Source organism: Cydia strobilella, chromosome Z (assembly GCF_947568885.1).
Source record: "Cydia strobilella chromosome Z, ilCydStro3.1, whole genome shotgun sequence".
NCBI classification, from domain to species: domain Eukaryota; kingdom Metazoa; phylum Arthropoda; class Insecta; order Lepidoptera; family Tortricidae; genus Cydia; species Cydia strobilella.
In genome coordinates, this window is record NC_086068.1 from 55,868,305 (window position 1) to 55,890,342 (window position 22,038).

The 22,038-nt window shown below is 36.3% G+C and overlaps 2 protein-coding genes across 2 annotated transcripts in view; both read right to left on the reverse strand.

Moving 5' to 3' along the window:
- The window catches only part of LOC134755222 (uncharacterized), a 119,008-nt gene that overhangs the window by 65,652 nt on the left and 31,318 nt on the right, over positions 1-22,038 (reverse strand). The gene's annotated exons all lie outside the window — the stretch shown is intronic.
- On the reverse strand, positions 730-21,190 carry LOC134755217 (uncharacterized). Its single transcript, XM_063691740.1, has 2 exons — positions 20,945-21,190; positions 730-948 (listed from the first exon to the last, which is right to left on the reverse strand). The coding sequence occupies exons 1-2, from the start codon at positions 21,130-21,132 to the stop codon at positions 735-737; spliced, it is 402 nt and encodes a 133-aa protein (XP_063547810.1). The 5' UTR covers positions 21,133-21,190; the 3' UTR covers positions 730-734.

Consider the following 22,038-nt stretch of genomic DNA (forward strand, 5'->3'; position numbering starts at 1 on the left):
CATTTATTCTTGGATTTAAAAGTATTTTTATTTATTAGCAAATCGATGATCGTTAAGAATAATTGCAGCGGCATTCAGAAAATGTCGATATGTCTTTGGACAACTTTTGCGTTGGTTCTCCTTTTAAGTGTGTCCTACTGAGTGAGATCTAACGCAATCGACATAATTAAGATCACATATTTTTAGCACGCGTTGGTTTCTCAGATTTTATCTAAGTACTAAAATGTTATGTTTTTGGAGTATATTTAAATATCAAGGGATCTTTGTCACAGCTGTTTGACGGTTTTTGACATATACGGTTAATAAATTTAACGTTAAAACTTAAAAGCAGTTGGGATTCTTAAAAGTCGACGAAATGCACTTGCTTTTGGTATTTCGAATTGTTTCGTCTTTTTCATCAACTTCACTCATTCCATTGTTTTCATTCTTCTGAATTAAATTCCTGAAGCATCATTTTGAGATGCTGTTAAGTATCGAACCATTATTTTTGTAATCTTCCTTTGTGTTTGGAAATATTGAAATACACCATAATTTGTGACCCTTTTCTTACGACGTTGCTCTCAATTTCCTTCTTCCATTTGTTCCCATCACGTCACCCTATTAACAATTATATACAAAACACAAAACTAGGAAACGTGCAGGTCTCCTAAGCTAACATGCAAGACCGTATCAAGATCTCTTCAAGTGCGGGGCCATGCCAGAGGGTACACCAACATGACTTACGGCGGCGACTGTCACTGGTCTTCAGCCACCGTATCCAGGATGTTAGTGGGTAGGCTGTTCTTTCTGGCGCGGGTGGGAGGGTCCCATTCGGGAAGGCTGTTTTTCCTGGACAGCTGTAACTTGGCCTGGGGACAGTATTGGCGGGGGGGCGCGGGGGGCTCTTCCCGCCGTGGTTTACTTAGTCCGGCGACTGTTTGGGACACGAATGACATCCCTTTTAGATGGCTGAAAAAGATGCTTCGGGGTTTAATAGGATTGTGCTTTTACAAGTATCTTAACTATTGCTAATACGAGTAAGTTTTTTTTTCTGCGTAGGTGCACAGATTCTTATTTATACAAATTGCTATTTGAATTTTGATGCCATCATACTAGTCAGATAAAGCATTAAAAACAATTCTGATGCCATCGTACTAGTTAGATAAAGCATTAAAAACAATTTTGATGCCATCGTACTAGTTAGATAAAGCATTAAAACAATTTTGATGCCATCGTACCAGTTAGATAAAGCATTAAAAACAATTTTGATGCCATCGTACTAGTTAGATAAAGCATTAAAACAATTTTGATGCCATCGTACCAGTTAGATAAAGCATTAAAAACAATTTTGATGCCATCGTACCAGTTAGATAAAGCATTAAAAACAATTTTGATGCCATCGTACTAGTTAGATAAAGCATTAAAACAATTTTGATGCCATCGTACTAGTTAGATAAAGCATAAAAAACAATTTTGCCTAACACAGCAATGGTGTAAAATATTTTGGCTTATGGTCGTAAATAGCCTTTAGTTGTAGCAGGTTATTTGACTACTAGTCAAATTAGTTTCTTTTTTCGAACTGTCAAAACGATTTTGATACTATTGAATTTATATGAAACACTAGCATGTGACGGCACACTCAAATTACTTAGTTTTAAAATAGAAATTTCTATTTTAAAATCAGTATAAAACTATAAAGAGTAGGTAATTTGATCGTGACGTCACATGCTAGCGTTTCATATACCTATACATTCCATAGTAGCAAAATCGTTTTGACAGTTCGAAAAAAGAAACTGATTTGACTAGTAGTCAAATACCCTATTAGTATGTAACCCTTATATGCCCATTGCGTCGTTTTCGACAAAAACTCACTATTAAAATTAGTAGGAGAAAGAGCTCGTAACACCAAGAAGTTTAGACCAAAACCTAATTCTGGGTATACTCGTATAAGGGCTAAAATAGAATAACAGTGATCACTTCTTAGTAAGCGTCGCAGAGGCTGAGATGTTGCCAAAATTAGTACTTCTTATCATTTAAAATTTCTGAAGTTACCTACTCAAACGCACGTGACTACTTTTTGAGAATTAAAGCCATCTTAAATTTTTAATCCGATAAAACTTCTATACGCTCTATGTGAATGTTTTCCTCTCTTCACGTATATGTATAGTTATAGTTACAGTATAAGTATATATTTATTTTATGCTTAAACTACCTATAAATATTATCACAAACTTCTGCTATCTCGAATAAACATTTTACACGGAAACGTTGGTTTCCCGCCTTTGTGCATGTTTGTATCAACAGTGGTAACAGAAAGGAAAATTTCCGTTGTTAGTTCAACTTCATGACAGCTTAAAGCGCAGCATACAACTCGTGTTCTACCGAAATTTCGCCATCAGATATGTATATCGGTGAGGCCGAGGTGCTCAAAATTATCTGACACGCACATGACAATGAGGGCTAACGCGTATGAATTCGCCGCTAGGGGCGCTTGTGTAGATGGTGGTCTTTTCCATAGTTCGAAATGTCAAATGTCACTTCAATGTCTGACAGCTGTTCTTTAGTCTTTTGGACCACCATCAACAGAGGCGCCAACTGGTGAGCAAAAAAACGATAGCCCTCATAGAGGCGTGTTCAGATATTTGTGAGCACCTTGGCCGCTCCGATATATTTCATGGCGAATGTACATGTTTAAATAGTACATTTTTATTTTGTCGACGATTTTTTTAAATTAGATTTGTATACATTTTAGTTGGTTTTAAAAGCTCCTCCATTCTAAGCGGCATAAATACGAAATCATAACTTGTGCCGAAAAATATATACTAATACTAAAAATATATACTTAAAATTTAATTTTCCGTATAGTATTGCCATTTATTCCAATAAATATTACATTAGTTTACAAACCATGCAATGGTTTTTTGTGAATAGATATAGTATTAATAATATTTTTAAAAATGTAGTTTAATTTTATACAATTATAAAGATAAGTACAGTATATCGTTTTAAATTATTGTTCCATGCATTTTTATAATTTAATTCTATAAGAAATATTATTGTATTTATTTATTTCTTAAATATTTATTGAGATGTCCATTTGTGGACATAGGCCTCCATCGTGTGCCATGTATTTCTGTCCGCGCAATTCTCGTCCAGGTTACGCCAGCCACGGCCTCGAACCTCGAAGTCGACCCGCCAGCGTCGCCGCGGGAAAAATACCATAAACTTTTCATAACTCAAGAGGAAGATTTTTTAGGACATAAGTGAAATTGCGCTTATATTGTATAGAATGGGGAACTCTATCTTTAAAATTAATCAATTTAACGACTAAGCAAATTGTGCTTTTACTGTCGCAGATACTGAAATGTAAATTAAACAATCTTGACCGTATTTTCCTATCTAGTCTAGCCACCAAGGTTAATAATGATTTAAATAAGTACAAAAAATAATTAAAAGCCTTAAAAGAAAGTACTTGTTTGTTTAATTAAAACCTCCTAGGATGTAAAAATGTTAAAGTTGTTACAGTGTTTTTCCTTGATAAATGTAATTTTACCAGACATTTCAATATAGGTATTATACTCTGCCACAGCGACCTTGTCAGTAGAAAAGAACGGAAATTTAAAAAATGTAGGCACTAATAGTTGAGATCACATAAAAAATTAGAATTTCGCACCTTTTTCTACTGACAAATTGGGTGTGTTTCAGTACAAATATGCTAAACGCAAGAGCAAACAAGTTTAAAAAAAACCGGCCAAATGTGAGTCGGACTCGCGTTCCAAGGGTTCCGTATATTACAAAATTTAAACAATGTATTTTTTATGTGAAACGTGAGTGAAATGTCTTTATAAAACCTGTAGGGGTCAGATCAAAAACTAAGTAACTAAGTCCGACTCACGCTTGACTGCAATTTCTAATAGGTTTTCCTGTAATCTATAGGTAAAGATCTATTTTGTTTATTTTTTTCAAAATTTTAGACCCAGTAGTTTCGGAGATAAAGGGGGGGGGGTGGTCATTTTTAGTCTATTTTCTTGAAAAACTTCTAAATGGTTTATCCTAAAATTATAAATAAAATCTTTTTGAGATTCTCACAATGAGCTCTTTCATTTGATATATAACACGATATAGTTTGAAAAACTTTATTTTTTTATTTTCTCATTTACCCCCCAAAAGTGGCCCCCATGTTTAAAAATTCATTTGTTTGCGTTACATCATGTCCGTCTATGGGTCACAAACTTACATATTTATACCAAATTTCAACTTAATTGGTCCAGTAGTTTCGGAGAAAATAGGCTGTCACAGACGGACAGACAGACAGACAGACAGACGCACGAGTGATCCTATAAGGGTTCCGTTTTTTCCTTTTGAGGTACGGAACTCTATAAATCAAGTAGACCTACATTTTCAAATTTCTAAGTAAGTTATAAAAATTGCCTGGCAACATTGACACATCATTATCATTAAGTTCAGGCAGTTTTCTCTAAATGTATGCGACAACATGACAAGCACGAGAAACGCAAATAGTTTCGCCATAATTTCAAACATTCCAATTTACATAAACGAAAACAGTTAGACGACCCACAACCGACTGCATTAGCGCGGGCAAATATCAGAGAAAAACCAACTGACTTGTCATTGTGCCAACATTACGATTTGCAATTCAAATTTTAATCCCTGGCAACACCGACCCCGCAGGCGCTTTGAAATACGAACGATATTCCTAATAGACCAGCGCTTTCTGTAGGACTTCCGGTTCGAGCGCCATCTTGATAGTTAGCATCGTGATTAATTACTTTGTTTTTTGCTTATTAATATTGTTTAAAGTGTAATATCGATAGCTTATTATACAGTAAACTAATGTGGTAGTGTGCAGTGAATGGAGAATTAATTTTGAAGCGCGTTGAACCACCATCTTGGAGTCAACGGCCGGTAGTCCACGTGCTTCTTGTAAAGACTAGCTATCGATTTACAAGAGCTAACAAATCACCGTACACTGTCTTGTACAACCGTACAATTTTTGTCGTTTGTAAACCTCTCAATACCTTGATACTGGCGAAATAGTCCCACTGGGCTGAAGCCATAATTTTAAAAGAAGAAGAAGCGCTTTCTGTAAATGAACCCATTCTAGTGTGATAAGGCCGCACAGTTTTGAAGTTTTTTAATTCCGAATAAGCTAACTCTGCACCATCATTGACAGAACAAAGTGTAGTGTCATTATAAACCTCGTTTCATAGAAATTTTACTTCCATAAACTGAAATAGATATCATACACGAAAAATTGTGACCAAGGCCTCCAGTGCCCAGGGCTGGAATCAAACCAGCATCCCCTGCACTCGCGGCAGATGCCTCAACCATTCGGCCATCTGAAATTCCTGAATTATGGCAGTATGGGTCGAATTTTTTGAGTATATGCAATGTCTTAAAGACACGGTTCCTTCGGCCAACTAGGATGGTTTGTACCTCCAATTCGAATCAACTGAGATGATTCCGGGATAGCAAGAGATATGGCGCTCAAAATAATTTGATTTGTTTCCTACTAACACTTCCATACTTAGATATTGCAAAGTGCAGCGTGCCAGCAGAGCTAGTTTGGTCCGATTCTTAGATTGGTTTGTTAAACGAAAGCTCTCAAATCTAAATGAACCGCGTCGATGTCAAGTAAGACTTACTGTTCCAATTTCAAAAAGCGAACGTACGCCGGCAGCCGAACGTCCGTACGACTTTTTAAAAATCGAAGCCAGATGGCGTTTGAAATTTAAATTGGAGGCGTTAGCTCGGCGCGTTATTTTTTGTTCCGCCTGATTGAAACAGTTGTTCGTTATTTCTATTTCTGTTGTTTTATTTCTTGTCAATTCTCTTTCACCCGCTAATTAACGTTTTTGCAGTAGTTTTACTATGAAGTGTTAGAACGAATTTTTAACAGACATAAATACTCTCAATTCGTCGGATCGGAACCTTATATATTTCACGTCAATTCTTATATTGATCTTCTGAGCCGCGAGCTTAAGAATTAAGGTCGCCATCAGATATATTATATCGAAGCGGTCAAGGTGCCCAAAAATATCTCAACATGTACTTTAACAGTTCAGTTGTTTGTGAACACCTTGGCCGCTGCGATATTACTGATGGTACAGTCGCCATCAGATATATCGTACCCTGTCAATTAAATAATTACACGGTTTAGACTCACTTGTTTTGGTCACTCGCGCGACATGTTTCGGAGAGCCTAGGTCTCCTTTCTCAAGCACTAATAGTGCGAGCAGCGTTCACGACGACCGTGTATCGCGTACCGACAGGCAGTGAGCGGGCGTGGTGAGCGGCCGTGTAATTATTTAATGTTAGTAAGTCTCACAACAGTTTAAATTCGATTACCCTGTCAATATTTAAAATCAATCTGTAGTTATCATATACATTAGTTCATGATATGCTTTTCACAAAATCTGTGGCAAACCTGTTGTTTCCCCACTAATAATAATCCTAATTAACAGAAACCTTTATGTATTCGATATTTGCATAGAAATTATCGTTATTTTTATATCGGTGTTTTTGAGTTGACTTCCTTTCGAGAAAACCTGAATATTTCATAAAAATTAAGATAACTTAATGAAAAATAGGGGCATTTCACAAAAAGACCTTGGGGACGTGTTGGGGACTTGACGCGTATGGCAGCTACCTTCCCAAATTAATTACCTCCCTCGAAGGTAAAGCGAAGCTCACACACACGTCTTCAAATCTAATGAAATGATCGATAGTTATTTTAAGTCAGCGCTTGTTTCTCACGAGCATATAATATTAAAGAATTAATCGACAAAGTGGGCTGCAACTTTAGATTAAGTACTGCGCACAGAACCCCTAGTCACAGAATAAGTAATAGTATTATCATACAGAACGGCCACGCACCGCCACGCCCCGATTCGAACTACCTCGCCCCGCGACAACAGATTGACGACCTTTTGCCGACCGCTCGGTACTGTTTTTAAGCAACTTACTCACACTATGACGCATGCCGCGTGTATAGACGTGCCGTTCACGCATAGAAACGCAATTGATTTTTGATGTATAGCGTAGCCCTTTGCCTATAGTTTGAAAATTAGATTTTTATTTTCTTCTGGCAGCTTTTAAAGCTACTATGCAGAGCTTTTACTCTTGTAGTCGATTATACGTTTTTCCGCTTTGTAGCGACCCAGCCGAACAGAGAACCCGGGTGGGTCGCTAGCAGTAAATGCCTTATTCAGTAGAACAACGGACTTAGTTACTTTCCAAACTAAAATCATGAATATGAATCAGCTTTCGATAGAACTTCCCCCGTCTTGAATTCAAATTTAGAAAAGCTCTAAGAATAACCGTATCTAACTATGAAAAGTAGAGGAAAGTGGACAATCGCTTTTCTCTCTGGTTACGTTGAAGCCAATTGCAGTTTCTTCCTTTAAACACGTTTAAAACATAAAAGACGAATAAGACATTCAACTTTTAACGCCAAAAGTTTCAGTGTCAAAAATACTCCACATTTTCTCTTAAATGTTTCAGGATTGGTGCCGTTACTATATACGAGTTGGTAACATTATTATTCCCTCGTATTTTACTATATCGACAATCGTTTGGAATTGTATAATTTTTACACTTTTATCACAAATAAAATAGCTATTTTTACTTTACTGTGACAATACCTACTTACACACATTTTTTCCCCTTATTTTAAGGGAACATGAAGGGAACCATAAACACATGTTGGTTTGGTAGTCATTTGACTACTGCAGATTTTTCTGTGCACTTGTTATAATCAAAAAATACCAAAATTGTTATGTTACTAGTGTCATTATATTAATTTGTATAGTACATACCTATATTAAGGTCCGAATCGAGTTCCAGTTCAATGAATTCAACGCAATGGAACACCGGCTAATTAATACATGCACACCCAAACGTGCCAATTAGCAGTCAACGTGTTAATTAACATTTCATAGACGTCACTCAGTACTTAAACAAGGTTACAGTGACCGAATAAAATAGGGAATTACGGTAAAATCGGAAATTATATAATATATGATTATGATATGCTTGTCAGATGGGCTGTGCTCTGAAGAATTGTTTGACATTATGCCAACGGCCGCTTTTTATCACCGCACCCTCACACCCTAGAACCTAAATGGTCGCGTACTGTGCGGTTTAAGAGGTATTTCCTCCCGCGGACGCTTCGGCTGTGGAATCTCCCTGCCGAGGTTTTCCCGAGGGGCTACAGTATGGGGTTCTTCAAAAAAGGAGTGTACAGTTTTTTAAAGGGTCGGCAACGCGCATGTAATATCTCTGGTGTTGCAGGCGTCCATAGGCTACGGTGACTGCTTACCATCAGGCGGGCCGTATGCTTGTTTGCCACCGACGTGGTATTAAAAAAAATGGCATTATTGCTCTTAAGATCCACGATTAAGATTATAGAAATAGGAACAATGGAACATCATTTTGATGATTTTCAAAAAAATGGAAAACTGTATAACTTTATTATGTCTCTGATTGAAAGAAGACATCTTTCGCTATTATGTTAAGTAAGTAATTTTATCTCTGAAATATTACCAACTGGAGACCCGCCCCGGCTTCGCACGGATATATAAACCTTCCTCTTAAATCCAATAAAAAAAACAGCATCAAAATCCGTAGTTTTAAAGATCTTAGCATACATAGGGACAGACAGCAGGAAGCGATAAAATTATAAGTGAAAATCGTGTTAGTTTAAATCACTATATCACGAAACGACTTTGTTTTATACTACAGTATCGGCCAATAATATATCACCATGTTTTTTCCAGTACTTATAACTTTTTTTTTTATATTTGTGAGTGACTTCCACCTCACTGCTTTAGTATTCTAATAGTATTTATTCCTTTGTACGGGAGATGAGAAAAATTGGTCTCATGTAATGGTTTTTTCATAGAGGTTTTTTTTTAATGTATTGTCAACTTCATTTTTTTACTAGAGGTTCTTTAGTAATATGCTGTGTCCTATTGTAATTCACAGTATTTCATTGCATATTCATCATATATTTGTATAAAATGACTAGTAAAATATGCAATCTACAAACAAACCTAATATTGTTTACTCTATACAAGCTCGTACAAAAACACTCAAAGGTGATATATTATTGGCCGGTACCGTATGTAATGATTTAATATCATTCAGTGGACTCGACAACACGGATTAATTAATACACTCATACCGAAACGTTTGGGCCAATTAGCTATTAATTAAGCTTCGACAGACGCAGCTCAGCATTTTCAACAATGTCACAGTAGGAAATTAGGGGGAAACTAGGAATGATGACGCTGATGTTTAAACGGAGGACGCTGGTTCGATTCCAGCCCCGGGCACTGGAGGCCTTAGTCATTTTTTCGTTTGTATATCATATTTATTTCGTTTACAGTTTAAATAGTAGTGTAACTACTTGTAAAAACACTTAAAATATTTTCATAAGAAAGTATATTAATTTGTTCTTATAGTCATGATATGGTACTGATCTTAGCGCCACTTGCACTCCACTAACCCGAGGTTAACCGGTTAAACTTGGAGTTGCCATGGTTACCAGTATAATTTGACACTGGGTTAACGGTTTAGTGGAATAGTGCAATGGGTATTTCGGGTTCTCAAGGGTCGGCAATGCTTAAGTGGCACCTGTGATGTTGCTCATGTCCATGGGCGACGATGACCGCTTCCCATCAGGCGGCTCGTTTGCTGACTATCACATCTAACGGTCACTTGCACCATCCCATTAACCCGGGGTTAACCGGTTAATCCGTTAACCCAGTGTCAAATTGTACTGGTAACCATGGGAACTCCAAGTTTAACCGGTTAACCCCGGGTTAGTGAATGGTGCAAGTAGCCCTTAGAATCCATAGAATCCCGAAATGAATATATGTTGCTTAATTGTTTGCTGATTATGAGAAAAATGGTAAAAAAATGATAACCTCGATTTTCACTGCGAAATCAGTGTTAGATTAAAAGTTGCATAGGCAAAATCATATTTATGTAAATATATAATTTTCAGTAAGATATATGACAAACCCCGAAAAAAACGTTAAAATCACATACTAAAAACCGGCCAAGTGCGATCCGGGCTCGCGCACGAAGAGTTCCGTGCCATTACGCAAAAAACGGCAAAAAAAACACGTTTATTTGTATGGGAGCCCCGCTTAAATATTTATTTTATTCTGTTTTTAGTACTTGTTTTTATAGCGGCAACAGAAATACATTATCTGTGAAAATTTCAATCGTCTAGCTATTAGCTATCACGGTTCATGAGATACAGCCTGGTGACAGACGGACGGACAGCGGAGTCTCAGTAATAGGGTCCCGTTTTTACCCTTTGGGTACGGAACCTTGCCGGTGGACAGTGCCGCAGAGAGAGGAAACGGCGGCATCTGACCCTTGATCCAACCACCTACTACCACGAACCGGCTAAGGCCCCCCCCCCCGTAGAAGCCAAATACCCACTAACATGAGTTATCACAACACTAATAGGTTTACTTAGTAGACACAATTCAAACTGACGACCGGGGTTATATCTCTATCTCTCTCACCTTACCTATGACCACGCGAGTGTGAATGAGAGGTTTTACGACCCCGGTCGTCCGTTTGGTTTGCGAGTCGTCACCAGCAAATAAGGGGGAGGTGTGCTAAGCAATATTCTACCTTATCAATATACATATAAGATCAGAGTGTCTTGAACGAAAATCGGCAGTAACTTTAATGACAGAACAATTAACTACTAGTTGTAAAAGTAAGGAGAAAGCGGAATATTTTGTACTTTATTTGGTTTTAGCAATAGGGTACTCTAATTTTTTTTATGAATGGTATCAGTCGATCAGGTTTAAATAGTTAAATACATAGAAAACAAGCAAGACTCAGGAGCAAATATCTGTGTTCATCGCACAAATAAATGCCCTTACCGGGATTCGAACCCAGGACCATCGGCTTCACAGGCAGTCACTACCCACTAGGTCAGACCGGTCGTCCAACACCACATCGTGACGTCACCATGTAACGTCGCTAATCGGTATCACTTATAAGTTAGAAGCCGTGGAAAACAAGGAAATTGCAAATTAGTCGGTGAAATATTGCGTTTATGTAAATTGTTGCCGTACCATTTTGATTTAAATAAAATGGTACCAGCCTATTTGGAAGTAATTTTTTTTTAACTTTGATGTCTTGTATTTATAAATTTATTAAACCCATATATTATTTAAGTTTCCAATTTATTGTGATAAATTGCTTATTTTCTATCTATTTGACTAGATTTAGTTATAAAATTCAACATGTGGAAAATACCCTGTCATAATTATTTAAAGCCCGACCAGAAATATATGAAACATGATCATTGACAAGAGGGCGCTGTTATTCTCATGTATATGGTGACAGTTCAGTTTAGTATGGAAAATTTAGTTCCAATGAAATTCCGCAACATGGCGCGTGATCATATATTCCTGGTCAGGCTTTATTTGTTACGGTGCTCCAAAACTGGCAGTTCTGACCGAGAGGACATGATAGTATTGATAGTGTTATATTATTTTCACCTCAGCAGCTCGAACAAGCCTACTTTCGTCACTCCCTGGAGTGAGGAAAGTGCGACTTTCGTCACTCCAGGGAGTGAAACAATGTAGCTTTTTAATTTAGTGAAGGCCATGAACTTCATACTTTTTTTTTATGGTACGGTACGGTACGGTAGGTACGGTACGGTCCGGTCCGGTCCGGTCCGGTCGGGTCCCGTCTCGTATCGTATCGTATCGTATCTTATCGTATCGTACATATTATAATACTTTTTTTTCTGTTTATTCTGTGTAATTCGAAATACATTTTAACCTTTAATATGTTCTCACTACTGAGATGAAAAATTATGTGTGCAACACGAGAGCAAAGTTATTTTACATCTCGTGTTTTTGAGTCCCTCGCTACGCTCAAGATTCAATTATAGAATCTTTCGCTTTCTCGGGACTCAAAATAAACACTCGCAAGAAAAACCAACTTTCCTCTCTTGTTGCACAAATAACTATTGTCCCTGTCACACAATGTTATACTACAATGTGTTAATAAAAAGCACAGCTATAAAAGTAAAAATCACGAAAATTGGCGAGAATTAACCCAGGTAGCAAAATGACGTCAGCGACGTCATAATGACGGCATTATTACGTCATAATGACGTCGCTGACGTCATAATGACGTATAAATGCTACTGGGGAAACTGAGTGTAAGTAAATTGTATAAAGATAAAGGAAGCATTTAGCAACAGCGGTTCCGTAGAAATTATAAAAGATACAAGTCTTAGTCGCATGGCAGCTAAAGTTATACATTCGCGTAGCTTAAAAGGGTAAATATAATTTATTTATAATATCCAGCCATAAATACTAATGTATTAAGTAAACGTCTTGGTGGTGGACGATAATGCCCAATAGATGGCACCCTGATGTAACCTTTATTGATTATAAACAACGAGAATTAAGTAGCTCACTCACTCCATACATCAGTTTTGTTACAAGATTGTTATTTTCGTAGTCGACAACTAGCGTCAAGTAGCGGAATTATCAGTACTGCTACTCGACACTAGGATGTCACTTGTGTTGCGACTGACGAAACGTGTATTGCTCAACAATTTACAACTAGTTTTATAAGCAGAAGGAGTTGAAAATATAGTTTCTCTTAATCCAGTTATAATATTCGCTGAAAATTGTTAAGCATTAGAGTTTCCGTTCGCCGCGACATCTATTGTCGAGTAGCAGCACTGATAATTCCGCTACTTGACGCTAGATGTCGACTAGTCAATAGTCATTTTGAAACAAAACTGATTTATGGAGTGAGCACTATGCTTTCTCTATGATGCAATTCATTAAATTAAGAGCGGCTTACGCAAAATTCTAAGTAGTTCTCATAATGAATTTTTAAACATTTTAATTAAGGGCTGAATGAAAGAATTCACACATTTTATACTATATTTATACTATATTTGTCACTTCTAGTTTTCTTGCTTTAACCCCCTTTTATACCTCGTTTTTTCAGCATTAGAAAAAGGGTAAGCAATTTTGACGAATCATTTATCGACAAAACACTAAACAAAATAATAACTGTTACTTATGAAACGAAAAGAATTGTAAAAAGGCGGCAAAACAATTTTTTTAAATTTTTTCTGCGAAAATATATACATAAGAACCAAAGAGGATATAATGATACGTTATAATGTATTTAAATATGGATAAATGATATTTTTATATGCATTAATTTTTTTTATATGATTTTCACCCATGTTCTTTCATTGATATGCGTTAAAATTATAAATAACAAACGAAACCGTCAACGCCCTCTATACGAGAGTAGGCCAAAGCTAGTGGCGCCATCTAATCGAGAATTAAATTTTCGTGATTTTCGAGGCACGTTTTTTCCTTAGATTGTATCTATCTATTACGGAGTTATATCTATCTTTGATAAGAACGTTGCTTCTGTAATACATTTCTATTATATTCGGAACCATCCTGTCCTTTCCCAAGTGTTTTTTCAATCAAAAGAGACGTCAAGATTGTTTATCCTTTTTCTTAAGGGGCCCACTATCAGGACGGACGATATCGGCCTGTCAGTTGTTCGGAACTGTCAAATTTTTGTTCTAACAGGCCGATATCGTTCGGTGGGCCCCTTAAAATGCGAAAAAACTAGGTACTTATAACTATTTTGAGTGTTCGTTCCCGCAAAGAGGATATAATAAGATAGAGCGAGCGGTACTGTCATAGTAAATTTTGTAACCACTGTAAATTCACTGCCATCTATCGACATACTTTAAAACTAAAAATGAAGATTTATAAAAATACGTTAAAATATATTTTAATATGGAAAAATGATTTTTTTATTTGCATTAATAATTTTTATATGATTTTGACTCATGTTCTTTCACTGATATGCGTTAAAATTATAAATAACAAACGAAACCGTCAACGCCCTCTATACGAGAAAAGGCCAAAACTAGTGGCGCCATCTGATGTTCCCGCGTCTTTCTCCCATGATGTTAAACTAAGAAGTAAATAAATATTTGAAGATATTTCATTGTACTGGCAGTTCAACTAAAGCCTGACCAGGAATATATGATCACGCGCCATGTTGCGGAATTTCACTGAAACTAATTTTTTCATACTACACTGAACTGTCACTCTATGAGAATAACAGCGCCCTCCTGACAATGATCATATATTTCTGGTCAGGCTTTACATACTTAGTCTGCATCGTGTCAAAAACTGTTGAGACGTAAATAATATATGTATGTAGTGGACTGGAGCCAAAAATATCTTCAATCAATACACCCACTCCTTTATGCGAACTGTGTATGTTATGATATGAGGCTTCTTGTAGATTTCTTACTCGTAATGAAAAGATATTTATTTTATGGATATTATTATAGACAAAAAACTAGGTGACTAGGTAAAGGACATTCAGTAGGTATCCCAAGTGTAAATGTCATTCGATAGCGTGACGTGACGTACGCGTGACGTGACGTATAATAGGGTATTTGACTACTAGTCAAATCAGTTTCTTTTTTCGAACTGTCAATACGATTTTGCTACTATGCAATTTATATGAAACACTAGCATGTGACGACACGATCAAATTACCGACTCTTTATAGTTTTATACGGGTTTATTTTATGGATATTATTATAGACAAAAAACTAGGTGATTAGGTAAAAGGCATTCAGTAGGTATCCCAAGTGTAAATGTTCGATAGAGTGACGTGACGTACGCGTGACGTGACGTATAATAGGGTATTTGACTACTAGTCAAATCAGTTTCTTTTTTCGAACTGTCAAAACGATTTTGCTACTATGCAATTTATATGAAACACTAGCGTGTGACGTCACGATCAAATTACCTACTCTTTATAGTTTTATACGGGTTTAAAAATAGAAATTGTGTCTTAAAATAACTGCTGTCTACGTTTCTCTATTAATCTTCTGGTGCTTTATTTCATGCATGGTGCAAAATAATTTATTTTAAATACAGTCAAATACCCTATTTTATAGTTTTGTTTTTATTTTAAGGGTAAAAACGGGACCCTATTACTAAGACTCCACTGTCCGTCTGTGTGTCACCAGGCTGTATCTCATGAACCGTGACAAGAACACTAGATAGTTGAAATTTTCACAGAATAAATAATGTATTTCTGTTGCCGCTATAGCAACAAATACTAAAAACAGAATAAAATAAATAAGTGTGCTAACAAAACGTGATTTTTTGCCGTTTTTTGCGTAATGGTACGGAACACTTCGTGCGCGACTCGACTCGCACTTGGCCGGTTTTTTTTGTAATTTATTGACATGCCTAATTTGAATAAATGATTACTTAAGGTATAATTTGGAATAGGTATCGCATAAGAAAAGTATTGATACTTAATTACGTAATGAACTTGTGGCCCATACTTGTAGTACTGGGGCCCGTTTCTCAAAAGCTTGTAGCTTGTAATACAAGTGGAAGTCCCTTTCTAACAAAAGCTATCAAAAAGTGACATCCGTTTGTATTACTTACAAGTTACAAGCTTTTGAGAAACGAACCCCTGGGGCAAGTTTATCAAAAGCTTGTAGCTTGTAATACAAGTGGAAGTCCCTTTCTAACAAAGGCTGTCAAAAAGTGACATCCGTTTGTATTACAAATTACAAGCTTTTGAGAAACGAACCCCTGGGGCAAGTTTATCAAAAGCTTGTAGCTTGTAATACAAGTGGAAGTCCCTTTCTAACAAAAGCTGTCAAAAAGTGACATCCGTTTGTATTACAAATTACAAGTTACAAGCTTTTGATAAACTGGCCCCTGTGCCCTGTTTATCAAAAGCTTGTAGCTTGTAATACAAGTGGAAGTCCCTTTCTAACAAAAGCTGTCAAAAAGTGAGTTCTGCCTGTATTACAAGCTACAAGCTTTTGATAAACAGGGCACTGGTCTATGTTTAGGTGGTTTAATAGTATTACGATAACAGAAATTTGTTATTTTATTAATACATATATTAGTTCAATGAATTCTGAGTTGTAATGTGTAAAGCGCCTAAAGAACACACAGCTTATGTACGGTGATAGCTGTCCTTTCAATTTAGTTTTGGGTTTTAAGTCTCCGGCAAGCTCGGCCGAATTTCACCTTCCCTTACAAACGGAGTTTCGTCCTCAGTTTAAAACTACGTGTGGGATTGTAATGAAACCTTGCACATACATTGACATGAGGTATATCTAGGTCTGTAATTATTTTATATAGCTCCAGTTTACGGAACGGAATAGAGCAAAAACAAGTTTTGTATGAAAAACTGAAATTCGCTGTATTTTTTTAACTATGGTATCTGAAGCTACATACACTAATTACAGACCTAGATATAAATACCTTATTCTATTGTAAGTACAAAGTTTCAGAGCAAACTAGCTACTCGTTTTAAAAGGAGAGCGGAACTACGTTTGTATGGAGAACCGAACTTGCCGGTTGCCGGAGACCCTTAAGGTTATTTTGGAGATGATAGCTGTCATCGTACCTAAGGGTGGTATTCCATCTGACCAATATCTTTGTCCAATGTGTATTTTGTCTCAAAATTTGCTTAATGAGGGAGTGAGATGTACTGACATTGGACAAATAAATTTGACAGGAGGAATACCTAAGCTATTATGTGAAAAATACAATATGTGACGAGTATTGGGTAGTGTACTAAATCACGTCTCAGCTCTTTAACTTTGACGTGACAAAGTTTGGAATATTAACGTCATATTTTTATAGTAATTAGGCGTTATTGTGCCACTTCCACACATTGTCACTACAGAGTCCAGTGCCAGTCAAATCAGCTGGTATTCTTTATGAAACGTCAAAACGATATGTCACTATCGTGTGGTGGGGTGGCTTCCGGTTAAACTTTTAATTTAGGTAATAGGGTAAAGGGTATTTGACTGTATGTAAAGCACCAGAAGATTAATAGAGAAACGTAGACAGCAATTACTTTTAGACACAATTTCTATTTTAAAACCCGTATAAAACTATAAAGAGTAGGTAATTTGATTGTGACGTCACATGCTATTGTTTCATATAAATTCCAAAGCAGCAAAATCGTTTTGACAGTTTGAAAAAAGAAACTGATTTGACTAGTAGTCAAATACCCTATTCTCCTACTAGTCTTCTTCTTCTTTTAAAATTATGGCTTCAGCCCAGTGGGACTATTTCGCCAGTATCAAGGTATTGAGAGGTTTACAAACGACAAAAATTGTACGGTTGTACAAGACAGTGTACGGTGATTTGTTAGCTCTTGTAAATCGATAGCTAGACTTTACAAGAAGCACGTGGACTACCGGCCGTTGACTCCAAGATGGTGGTTAAACGCGCTTCAAAATTAATTCTCCATTCACTGCACACTACCACATTAGTTTACTGTATAATAAGCTATCGATATTACACTTTAAACAATATTAATAAGCAAAAAACAAAGTAATTAATCACGATGCTAACTATCAAGATGGCGCTCGAACCGGAAGTCCTCCTACTAGTCAAATAAGTTTATTTCTAGAACTGTCAAAACGATTTGCTAAATACGGAATTTATATTATGGATGGTATAGAAAGGACGCCAATCTCTTATGGCAGAATTGTTGCAAGTGACCGCTTTCAGCTTTAAATAATAGTTCCTAATCTCTCCGGTGGCGCTAGTTAGGCTCTGGGACATGAGTATAACATGAACCATATAAGGCAACAAATAACCCGACCAAATTACGTAGGTTGTTTTTGGTAGTATTTCGGTGTATGGTGGCGTCGCCTAATTACTGTTTTTTGATGGACACTTATCATACATAGAGATTTGGCTCCTTTATATAGTCTCCATGATTTATATTAAACATTACACAATGACGTCACGGTCAACTCACCTACTTTTTATATTTCTAGCCGATTTATTAAATAGAACTTGTGTTTAAAAATAACTGCTATCTATGATTTTCTAATAATTATCTGCTGCTTTATTTCATGCACGGTGTGAAATAATTTATTTTCAATACAGTCAAATACCCCATTATTATGCTCAAATGTTTCAATATAATTTGTCTATGCTAATGTAATGTGCTAATTTGTCTATGTCATAGAAGTTTGACGTATAAATAACACTTGCACTGCGTGTGCTATCAATATCGATGCAGACTTATCTTGGGCTACCTCTATTATTGTTGTTATAATAGTTGCTGTTATAAGTATTATTATTGCTGTGTCTAAGTTTTGTGAGTTCGTGACGCATTAGTTCAACTATAATGTCATGTAAACATTTTAATCAATATAAAAATAAATTAAAACATATGGCGAAGGTGTATCGAGATTTTTTTTTTGTTATTAATGTTGTATAAAGTATGATATTGATAGAAGCCCTGGTGGCCTAGTGGTTAGAGCGTGCGACTTTCAATCCGAAAGTCGCGGGTTCAAACTGCGGCTCGTACCAATGAGTTTTTCGAAACTTATGTACGAAATATCATTTGATATTTACCAGTCGCTTTTCGGTGAAGGAAAACATCGTGAGGAAACCGGTCTAATCTCAATAAGGCCTAGTTTCCCCTCCGAGTTGGAAGGTCAGATGGCAGTCGCTTTCGTAAAAACTAGTGCCGTCACTTCTCGGGATTAGTCGTGAAGCGGACCCCAGGCTCCCATGAGCCGTGGCAAAATGCCGGGAAAACGGAGGAAGAAGAAAGTATAATATATTATGCAGCGAACTAACGTGGAAATGTGTAGTTAATGAAGAATTAGCATTGAACTAGTATATTATAGTATAGCATTCTTTAGTACACCCGGTAATCCATCGTGGCTATTGTAAAGTCCAGTCCAAGCACATTTTTGACATTGGTTAAATAATCATAAATTTGATGAAAGCCATTTTTTAAAAGAAGAATGACGTTACAATGTATTCACCATCTTTTAATGAGTCTGTTTATTTTGAAATAATCGAAAGCGCGAAGATAAGAAGATATTAGTAGTTTTCCAGTGTATTTCTTGTCTATAGAAAACAACCCTCACTTTATACTCGTGAGAAGTTTTGCACAATGCAATTTTGATAGAGATTATTGTGTTTTTCATCCGATACGGCATTACAGCATTTTTAAACACTGGAAAGCAGGATTGGTGAGACGAGAAGCAAAGGAAAGCCTAGAAGTACATATCTCGGCGAAATGAAAAAAGAATGCGCCGTAAGAGCGAATCAAAAGGCTGGGCTGACTGGACTGAGAGAAAGGATTGGCGACTGGAGTAGCCGTAGTAGTGGAGTAACCAACACAGCTTTTAAGACCCTCCGGCAAGCTCGGTTCTCCATACAAACGTAGTTACGCTCTCATTTTAAAACGACTAGCTTGATTGCTCGGAAACTTTGTATTTCCAATAGGATAAGGTAATCACAATAACCTAATCTAATCCTTACCTAACCTAGCCTAGCCTAAAAGTCTAGGTTATTAGCCTAATCTAGTTCTGTAATAAGTTTATGTAGTTACAGATACCATATTTAAAAAAATACAGCGAATTTAAGTTTTTCATACAAAACTTGTTATTGCTCTATTTCGTTTGTTTTATAAACTGGTGCTTAATAAACTAATTACAGATATACCTCATATCATTGTATTTGCAAAGTTTCATTACAATCCAACATGTAGTTTTAAAATGAGAACGCAACTCCGTTTGTATGGGAAGGTGAAATTCGGCCGAGTTTGCTGGGGACTTGTTATGATGATGTTTTTCTCATTTTACCCCATGAAAAAATGTGCCGAAAAAAGCTCACAGCGACGTAATGTATTACATTATACGTGATATAATCGTGATGATATCAATTGAATGAACATATATTATTATAGGACAATATTACAATCGACCTAAATAGCCTCACAGTAAGCTCACAGGTTTGTGTTAAATGATTGTCACATCCGGGTTGCCCGTCCTGAAAACCCTTAATTGCACAAACCATTTTTATAGTACAAAGGGCGGACTTAATGCCATGAGGCACTCTTTACCGTTTAAGGCAAAAGCAGAGAGGGTAAAGCAAAGATAATTCTTGTAGGCGGTGGTTGTACATCGGAGAACGTGGTTAAAAAACGGAAAATGGACTTTTTTTATCGTCAAAGGCGTAAAAATATTAAAAAAACGTCAGTCTCGTACCGTTATAATCGAAGTTTTATTTTCATTTCCAGAATGAGCCCGCTTTGCGGGTTCTTTGATTCGTACATAAGTATTATTACGATACGTCTATAAAGCTTTCAGATGCGGGACGACATTTGAATGTATACGTGTTTATGCTCTTGGTGGCTAGGTTTTTAAAGCTGGTTGTTAAAATGATTGTTATAAAAACTTAATATCTAACATACGAGGTATAAAGGTATATGTATATAGGCATGTATTTATTGAAGGTATTCATCTCTTATGTTATTTAAATTTGCTCTATTTTAGATTAGGCTAAGCTTGACGCCTTTAACTAAACCACATTATCATTAATTAGTTTTTTAAACAACATATTTTCCACGAGAATATAAACGTATGTTGAACACATTATAAGCTCAATAAAAAGGAATATTTTGTCTATGAACACCAAAAAGTAGGTTACATCGTATATTGATCACTGGCCACATAAAAAAAAGTCATCGCATCGGAAAAAAGCGAAAGTTTAGTAATCTATAACAGTTTAATAAAATTAACATTCCAATTTTAAATTGTCGAGAAACGCTCGCGGAGTACCTAATACCGGACGTGTAAGGTTATTTCATTTATTCACATAAATATTCAGTAAAACATTGAAAAGTGAAATTCATTTACACAACGATTAGTCAAATTTTACTTTCCATTAAATAGGTCACAACGTCCAGGGCCAATAAAAAAAAGGGACAGTTTTACACTGCAATAGATCGCAATTAGTTTAAAAAATGCGTGAAATATTTAATTGCGAGAGAAAAAAAAATTAAACACACAATGCTTAAAATATAACCTTACCGTTCGGTTTGGATTGACACTGGCACTACAGAATCGAAATCAATGCGTATTTTAACTTTTAATTCTTTTTTACGCACAGACGCTTGCCACGGGAGCAACGGTGCCACACTGCCTGGGCTTGCGGTGAATCGATCCGTTTGCGCATGTGCAATTCGGCGCGTCGGTACCGATATCTTATGTATGAGCATGCTTAGCCAGCTTCTCTTTTTCCTAAAATCCCCAAGAGGACCAAAAATTCTGCACAATAAACCCCATTTTTGACGGTCCGACGTTTTAATCGCTCTATTAAAATGTTCTGTGGCTTTTTACTTTTTCTTTTTGAAAAATGCGTTCTATTGTTTACTTGCATAATGCATCGGTATTGTTAGCCTTCTTGTCATATACGATATTGTGCTCTTCGGCACATACAATAGGTTTAATTACTTGGGCTTTCTGAACCTGGAATGACATTTTAATATGGCTATTTCCGCGCATTTCCCAGATTTTCAATAGCTTATGGATTATTACTACATATGATCATTACATAACCGCAGTATGCCTTTCGGATATTATCATTCAAAGGTATAAAGTAAGCTTTCTGAAAGTCTACACATAACGTTACCTGAATATAATGTTGATTTTATATTATGTTATTATACTACTTAAGTACTTCATAATGTTATACCTCATCCTATGTAATATTTTACAATAAATTGATATGTAAAGTTATTTTCCGTTCTTAACCTCTCTTTTCTCAGATGCATCCAATGGATTGATACGACAAAACTCTCTATGTAGGTCGCCAGAACTGAATATTTGTTTTAAAAGCGACTTGCATATTTATTTCTATGCATGTCAAAACATGTCCGAGCAACCTAAACGTATACGGGGACCGATCAGAATCAAGTTACCCGAGTGTTATTAGTGTTGATAGGTTGAGTCTTTTGAGCCTAAATTTGATGAAGCTAGTTTTTTACGAAGCTCAGCGTTTAAAGTCTCCGCAATTTAAGTCTCAAAAAAACCGAGTCTCCGAATAAAGACTCTTGAAATAGAGGCAGTTTTGAGTTCGTCTGAAATATCCGTGCAACCTAAAAGCGCACGGGGATCAACAAGAA